This window comes from Mus caroli, chromosome 14 (genome assembly GCF_900094665.2).
Source record: "Mus caroli chromosome 14, CAROLI_EIJ_v1.1, whole genome shotgun sequence".
In the NCBI taxonomy this organism is placed as follows: domain Eukaryota; kingdom Metazoa; phylum Chordata; class Mammalia; order Rodentia; family Muridae; genus Mus; species Mus caroli.
In genome coordinates, this window is record NC_034583.1 from 29,153,886 (window position 1) to 29,162,543 (window position 8,658).

General features: G+C 39.6%; 1 protein-coding gene across 7 annotated transcripts in view; it reads right to left on the reverse strand.

Annotated features, from left to right (window-relative positions):
• Positions 1 to 8,658, reverse strand: part of Ccser2 (coiled-coil serine rich protein 2) — a 95,957-nt gene that overhangs the window by 64,908 nt on the left and 22,391 nt on the right. For all 7 annotated transcript variants that reach the window (XM_021181387.1, XM_029469325.1, XM_021181385.2 and 4 more), the window contains exons 2-3: positions 1,478 to 2,930; positions 259 to 455 (exon numbers count right to left, since the gene is read on the reverse strand). In XM_021181387.1, the coding sequence (XP_021037046.1) occupies positions 259 to 455; positions 1,478 to 2,891 (1,611 nt within the window). In that variant the 5' untranslated portion in view covers positions 2,892 to 2,930. The remainder of the gene's footprint in view (positions 1 to 258; positions 456 to 1,477; positions 2,931 to 8,658) is intronic.

Here is an 8,658-nt window from a genome sequence, read left to right on the forward strand (position 1 = left end):
TCCTGGATCGACTGGTCCATCATCCACCACTCTCTCTGTAGGAAGTGCATGTTAAGCACCATCCCTGACACCCCTTCAGCGAGGGACACTTCTCAATATGGCAACTAAAAGTGTTGTAGATGTCACGTTCTTAGCTTAACTTAACCAATACACTAAGCACAAATGCCTTTATAATAAATTATGTATGTGTGTATTTGTATGTGTTTGTATAATGAAATAAAAAGAAATCTCCAAAAGGGTACAGAAATCCATACATACTATACTGTTCATTTCAGAGGACTCATAGCTGCCAACAGGATGGACGCTCCCAATGGGTTCCAGGCCCTCTTCATCCCACATGTACGTTCCATCAGAGCTATCGGACGGAGAGAGTTCAAATGAAGACCCAGCTCTGTAATCCGTATCCGGTGAAATCAAGTTGTTTCCAGATGTATGCTTTGTACATTCACTCCTGTCTTCAAATGATTTTAAAAGAAAGAAAAAAGCATGAATTTATAAAACACAGTCATTTCTCATTTCTAAAATATAAGCTCTAATAATCCAATCTATTATAACAGCATTTGGTTCAAAAACTATAACTGTAGCATTTTCCTAAACCCTAAATAAACTTTTTTGGGGGGAGGCAAAGTTTTCAAAATAAGCCACTAAAACATTTTGTAATAAACATAAAGTTCACTCATTTTTTACATCTTCACATTCCTTTACTATTTCTTAAGGTATTTATTTCATTTTAACCACTGTTCAGGAAACTCTCTTCCTCTCTGCAGACAACTTAACCTCACAGATATGTCCTTAAAAGACAACTTGTTCTAGGCATCTTCCAGTTTATAATGCCTGAAGACAGTTTAGTGCATCACTATGAGTGAGCCAGTCCCTTGACTAGACATGCCTTTGTGCACTCCCTTTGGGCTTCTTTTTCTGGGTAGATGAACAAATGACATTCATCCTGCACTAAGTTCCAATATAGCCAAGTCTAATAGGCATTCACTCTCTCTCCTCGGTACCATAAGTAAATAATGCTTCAGTGAGTACCACATAAGGACTGCTAAACAAAACTGTTCCCGAGGATAGAAAGCTTTCAACTAAACAGGCTTATGTTACCTGACTTGTGCTTGATATAGCTTTACTCTTAGCAGACTGCAATGATGGCTATGGCGAATGGTATGGTTTAGTGGTTGGTGGCAAGCCACTCCCAGGCAGAGTTGGGAAAACTGTCTGGAAACCATGGCCTATACAATGCAGGACTTCGCATGTATAAGACAGCTCCCAAAAAGGCAAAGTATAGAGTTTAAGTGATTCTATCCTAGAAAATAATGCAAGATGGAAACAAGCCGCAAGGTTGCTGCTCTGCTGGGCTCTCATCCAGCCTGAGCCGTCTCAGTCAAACAGCATCTTACAGTCTATCAAGGCAAGGCTAAATGTTAGCTCTGCTGTAATCACCAGGGGAAGCACGTAAGTTAAGGATAGCCATATTTACCAGAGACACTTATATCTATCCATTCATCAGCTTTACTGAAGATTTGTTCACTTTCCTTAGGAGAATCAAATACATCCTTTGATGGTCTGTTCTCCTGCTTTTCTTCTTTGAGCGTCATTTCCTCTGGCGTTATTCTAGCTCTGTTGGAGTCCTCCAAGTCTATGAAATCATCGCTGAAATCTTCACTTAAATCATTCTTATCGGAAGATGACAAGGACGACAGGGAGATATCATCCACATCATCACTCAGGTACCTAACTTTAGACTCGTTCTTCACCGTCTGCTCACTGTCTCTTCGGTAACTTTCATTTTCAATTAGTTCTTGGTCCTTACCCGGAGAGCTGTCCTGGGCTGAAACCATACCTTCTTCCTCTACGCACATGTCAGCAGGTGGATTTTTATTACTATCAACTGTCATGGGCCCAGAAAATGGAGGTCGGCTAGATTTCAGTAGAGGGGGATGAGCCATCCTATAAACCAAAGTGGACGAGACACCTGGGCCATTGGATAAAGCCAGTTTCTTTCCAGCAGCAGCATAAGGCCTATTAAAACCAAACCCCACGTGTTCGTTCCCATTGAGTACTTCTGACTGCAGAGAACTTCTTGTTAGCATACCTGACCGGAGAGGCACTCGAACGGGGAGCTGTTGGTTCTGATAAGGTTTTGTAAGGTCTCCAGCTCTGTTGAAGGAATGTGACCTGGTTATAGATGAAGGTGGAAGGAAGACATTCTGAATGGAATGTGAAAAACTTTGTGACCTTACCATTTTTTCACAAGTGATAGATTTAGCATTGTCTGGGGACTGTGCTAAGCTTTCTCCAGAACTACTTCTGCTGGCACAGGAGTTCACTCTTGGCTTCTGCACGTTACTAGGGGATCTGTTCCCATAAAACGCATTCAAATGTGACTTCGCATTGACCGAAGAATATGAAGTCCTTCCTAGTAATGTGCCTTTGGTAAATTTACCCAAATTAGATGGTCCAGAAAAAGATTTTTGACTTAACTCTTCTGCCGATGGCACAAACATGGTTGATGGTCTTGCTAACTTGGATGTGAACAAGGAAGCACTTTTCAAACCTCCCTTTATCCCATGCCCATCCAGCGTTCCTGGAGCAGGTGCATGTTGTTCAGAATCAATTAGTTTATCATGTGTACTTTGAATATTATTAAGTTCTGCTGTATTTTGTGAACCAAGTTGATATTTATTTGGTTTTCTCCAATTAAATGAATGGGACAATGCACAATCAGAGCCATTATTTTTTATGTAACTTTTGACATTACTACTCTTGGAGGTCCCTAATAAAGTCACAGTGGTCCCATTTGGCATCGGCTGCAATGTACTTCTCACAGATTTCATTCCATATTTCGGCAGCTTGGAACCCAAAAATGTCTTGATTTGTGTTTTTTCTTCCATGGGCTATAAGGTGCATTGGTTCTTAAAACTTGACAGAATCTGAGGGAAGAAAAAGATTAACATTTCTAAATAACATTAGTAATGTGAAATATATTAATTACATGCAGACAATTATCCATGACTCCTATACAAAATAAGCAAAATGTAAAGTTAATTTAATTTTGACATTTCAAATAAACATAGTACATTAATACTGAAAAAATAGACTGTTTTGTGGACCTGGGCTTAGAGATGACTGCTTTAAGCCATTAATGAATGTATCAAAAGGATTGCAAATTCAAATTAGATTCTGCAGTGGTGTCAAGATTAAGCAGCTTTGCCCCACATATTAAAGGGAGAGTAGCAATACCCGTGCCAGACAACTGCTGTTCCCATATTTGATAGTGACCTTCACCATAAAAAAGACTTCTATATTCATAAGTACTTTTAAAATAGCTATAAGAAAATTGATAATAATAGCATACATATGTAATGGTCATTTTCCAATTGCTAACTAACAAATAATAAAGATTCCATCACCTAGTATCAGGAGAAAGACTAAAACACCTCCTGCCTGCAGAAGTAGACTGAGGAGATAATCTAGTCCTTTACTTCTCCATGCCTTACTTTCCTGTCTAAAACAAGCATGATACATATTATTCACCAGCACCGGCTAAAGAGAAGCTCAAATGCCAGACACACTGTCACTACAACTGCTTCGGGGTCTGCAAGTAGAAAAAAGGGGAAAATAAAATGTTTGGAACTGAATGTATACTTTCCTACAATAGTATGTATGGAATTCTAAATGTGCAAAATCCTGCAGAACAAATGGTGCCAATCATCTTGAACTGTGGTCTTAGAATGAAATTATTTTTTATATCTCACGTAAATTTCCTAAATTTGCGCATCTTTGTAAGCCCTGCTATCTCACTGGTAGGTAAATTACCTTCCATCTGAATGCTCAAGAACCTTTTCCTACCTTTGCTGTAGCTTTGAAATAAACAAGCACTGTGATTCTGCCACACTTCGGTGACCACGCTACCTCTAATGCACTCTACCTGACATGCACTTAAAGATGCAATCACTAACGTTTGAAAGGCTCATATTGGCTACATCATCTAATGATGTGATCTGTGAGTTACTCTAATAAATACTGTTTCTGGGTTTAATGGGGAACTGAGAATGGATGGCACAGAGCAGGAAATGTCTATAATTCCCTGAGTTCATTCCTATTATATATATTTTTAAGTTATGACATAATTACTGAATTGGCATGGCACACTTGAAAGAATTTTCTAAACTATGTAAGATCTTTTTTTAAGACTAGTAAATCAAAGTTTCTCAGTTAAAAAGGAATCTATATCTGGATAAGAACTGGAAAATAGGGACAAATATTATTGAGCATATACGTAAGTAGTGCCATGTTTATTATATTATCATTAATTACCTAATCTCCATAATTATACAGCAATAGATTGTTCCCATCTCCCATAGCTAAATCAAGATTTTGAAAACTAAAATACTGTCCACAAATCACCAGAAATGATTTGGGTTCACATGTGATTTCAGGGTCAGTGCAGACTGCTCATGACAAAGGAATGAAATATACTGGGAGGCAGACTGTCAGTGGAGACAGGCAGGAAGGGAGGAAGTGGGAGGCTAAAGGTACAGGAGGAACATGAAGACTGTGGGGCCACGTGTTAACAAGTTCTGCAGGAAACAGCCAAACCTGCTCCTTTGCAAACTCCTTTCATATCCATTACCTTACCCGCTAAGAAGCCACCCACTCACCTTTATTCAGCATTGCAAATAACATTCCAGAAGGTTACTAATTGCTGGATTTTAGGGATTTAAATAAGCACTACTTAGTCTAGGGGCAATTAACTGAACAGCAATGCTAATGACTAAACAGGCACAGGAGTCATATCTGAAACCCATTTCCACAGTCAGATTCTGCACCAGAGTTTTAAATAATTTGTTGATTTGTTTTTAAATTTCTATTACTCAGTTATTTCTCCTCACATCCTCTCTGCCTAGGTTTTCCTGGCTGTCATATGTAACATAGGCTGGCTCAAAGGCTTGATTATGGTGATTGAGTAAAAAAGGAAACCTCAAAGATTTAAAACTGTACATTTCACTTGAGGAGCTTTGTGGTTTTAAAAAGAACACAAAAAGTTCAATACAAATACCCATTATTAGATAAGTTTGACCTTTCCTGTCCTACTGCAACTTAATTCTGCCAAATGGAAGCAAGCTTGCAAAAGTTAGGCTCAGGGATTTTGTGCTATAGGACCATTCATCATCGTAATCAATGTACAAAGTGCACTACTTGCTGAACTTTGAACTGAGAGGGCAGTGAGAATACTAACATAGGAAGTGGAATCAGAAACGCTTCTGCCTGAACGATGAATGTATTTCCTTCAAAAGTTACCAGTATTCACGTATGCAAACTAACAGAGTGTGCAAATGTCATTAACATGCTAGGAAAAGAAGTTGGTGTCACTGATGGAACAAAGACCAAGCCTATTAATTAATACCTCTGTAGCTACCTGAGTAAGGAGGGATGCAGACATAACAAATAAATGCAGACTTTTTAAATATTGGTATTTGTCAAATCACAACATTCAACCGCTTAATAGTGTGGTCTGTATGAGGTCTGCTAGAAGAACGGTCCCTAAATTAAATGATCAGTAAGGTCAGGGCCACAAAACATGTGTGAGACACTAGCTAGTACTGTGAGTGACTTTAGCATGAACGGATTGTTACTGGCCTGTGAATCCACTACCGGCACATACACTGTAGATTTGATATGGTATGCATTATTCCACCAAGTTTATTGTATATTTTACATACAATCACTAAGTAAGACACATTATGTATGGATGATATGATGGTAAATCTTGATTGTCAATTTGATAAAATGTGTGATCACTGAAGAGATACACTTCTGGCACATTTTCGAGGATGTTTCCAGAAAAGATTAGCTGAGGAGCTGTGGTGGCTTAAATAGGTTTGGCCCCCACAGATTCATGTGTTTCCATGCTTGGCCATAGGGAGTGGCACTATTAGAAGCTGTGGCCTTACTGGAGTAGCTGTGACCTTGTTGGAGGAGTATGGCACTATATGGGTGGGCTCTGAGGTCTCCTATGCTCAAGCTCTGCCCAGTATGGAATCAGAACATCCACCTGGCTGCCTGCAGAAGGCAGTCTCCTCCCGGCTGCCTGCAGATGCAGAACTCTCAGCTCCTCCAGCACCATGTCTGCCTGCACACTGCCTTCCTTCCTTCCTGCCATGAGGATAATGGGCTACACCTCTAAAACTGTAAGCCAGCCCCAATTAAATGTTTTCCTTTGTAAGAGTTGCCTTGGACATGGTATCTCTTCACACCAATGAAACTCTAACTAAGGAAGCGGGCAAGACTCAACCTCAGAGTAAACAGCACCTTCTAGTAAGTAGCCCCATAAAGAGATCCAAGGAAAAGACAACGCTCCTGCCTACTTTTGCTTCTTCCTAAGCAAGTGTGTGCATCACTACTGCTATTAGCCAACATCAAATTCCTGCTTCTTCAGCCTTCCGAACTAGACCTAATAATGAGACTCCCAAAGAGCTTCCAGGTCTTCTGCACTGGACTGAACCTGCTAAACCATCCAGCTTTGTAGACTGAACAGTTACAGACTTCAAAGCCTTTCCATCATAAAGGTGGTCATTGTTGGACTATGCAAGCCCTATCATGGGCTAATATATCTTCTCATAATACATAATAAATCTTTTTATTTTATGTATATATATATAGATAGATAGATAGATAGATACACACACACACACTCTATTCATTCCATTTCCCTAGAGAACCTTGCCAAATTCAGAGAGACATGCATAGAAGTTTTATTTTCAAAAATAATTATTTTTAGTTTTGACAGGCTCCAACACAGAAAAAAAAAAAAAAAAACAACATAGTAAAGTAAAATCAATCCTGATATCCTGTTATGAATGAAAAGAAATACACAGAATCACCTACGAAACAAACACTCTGAAGCTACTTAAGTCTCTTGACTGTTACACTTGCCAGTTTACAAGAAAGGTTAAGAACAGGAAAACTATAAGCAACACAGGACGTAACCAGTTAAATCTAGAATGTGAAAATCTCCTACATGAAAAAGAACTCAGATTTTTTTTTCCTCAACAAAGAGAGATTGCTATAAACTCAGAAGAAACACATTAACCAAAGGAAATGTCTGAGAATTAAAAGCATCCCTAAGCCGGGCGTGGTGGCGCACGCCTTTGATCCCAGCACTCGGGAGGCAGAGGCAGGNGTATTTCTGAGTTCGAGGCCAGCCTGGTCTACAAAGTGAGTGCCAGGACAGCCAGGGCTACACAGAGAAACCCTGTCTCGAAAAAAAAAAAAAAAAAAAAAAAAAAAAAAAAAAGCATCCCTAAACAAATTCCCAGTAACAGGATTTTTTAGACCATTCAGGAAAATTAAACAAAGACTGAAGTAGGGGAAGGAAAGATTAATTTGCAGCCCAGGCTGGCCTTCAGCTTGTAATCTGTCAGCTTCTCAATCCGACATACTTTTTAATCTAGACAAAGCATAGTTAGGTCGTAAGGCCAGAGGAACATCAGTGGTGTAGATGATTCTCTCAATCCTTTCACTCCAAGTGAACAATCAGTGAGGACTCCACTGCCCTTCACAGTCTCTGTGAGCCTGCCACAGCATAAGCAAGCTACTCAGCGTAAGGCAGCATCTAAACATACAGAAGTATATAACTACTTTGAACTAGTGCTCAAATAGTGACCAGATTAAACTGACTGAGATGATCTCCTGAATTTACAAGCACAGTTTTGACAGTACGTAGTTTTTAACCTAATGCTATATAAGTTTGGGGTAAGATGTCTTATTTTGTAGTTAAATATATCTTCCAAGTCCCTGGAAGCAAAGAAAGCAAGAAATGTTCTCTATGAATTCTATACGTCCAATTCTACCACCAATGGGGAACAACATGGCCTGAAAGTTTAAAAAAAAAAAAGACCTAGAAAATGTACAACAAAGAACATTCTCTTTTCTAGAAGAATAAATGCATGTTTTCCAAAACACCAGTACAATGTTCCTCATATTATGTGGCAGGATTTTCCCTGTCCAATTACATTCGGACAGAGGAGGTCTGTGATTGGACAGGGAAAAGGGGGAAAGCTAAGAGTTGCAGAGACAAGGGGCTTCCCAGGGTAGGAGGAGAAGATGGCTGCAGATGTGAACCCGTGTGGCATTTACCAGCCACAAGTAGTTGTGGGATCGTAAGGTTAGATGGATTGGAATGAAGCTTTTTTTTTTAATTAGATATTTTCCTCATTTACATTTCCAATGCTATCCCAAAAGCCCCCCATACCGTCCCCCCCCCCACTACCCACCCACGGAATGAAGCTTTTATCATTATCAATTGGCTCTGAAATTATTGTATTGGCATCTTGTAAATTGTGATATTATTGATACATAAATCTGATTGGTCAATTAAACTTTAAAGTCTTGATTTTACTGGGTTACTAGGTATTGTGATATGCAACCACAATGTTGGCGGTTCCATTTAGTTAATGGAGTGTGGGACCACCGGTTACAGGGAACTATAGCAGAGAGGGAACTAGTGGCTAGTCTGTCACTGTCTCAAACAGAATGTCAAGTGATGGAGAACACTGATGAGGAGGACAACCAGCATCAGCCTGTCCCTGACATGCACATGCACACACACTGGAACACCTATCATGGATGCATGCAAACACATACACCACACTGAGG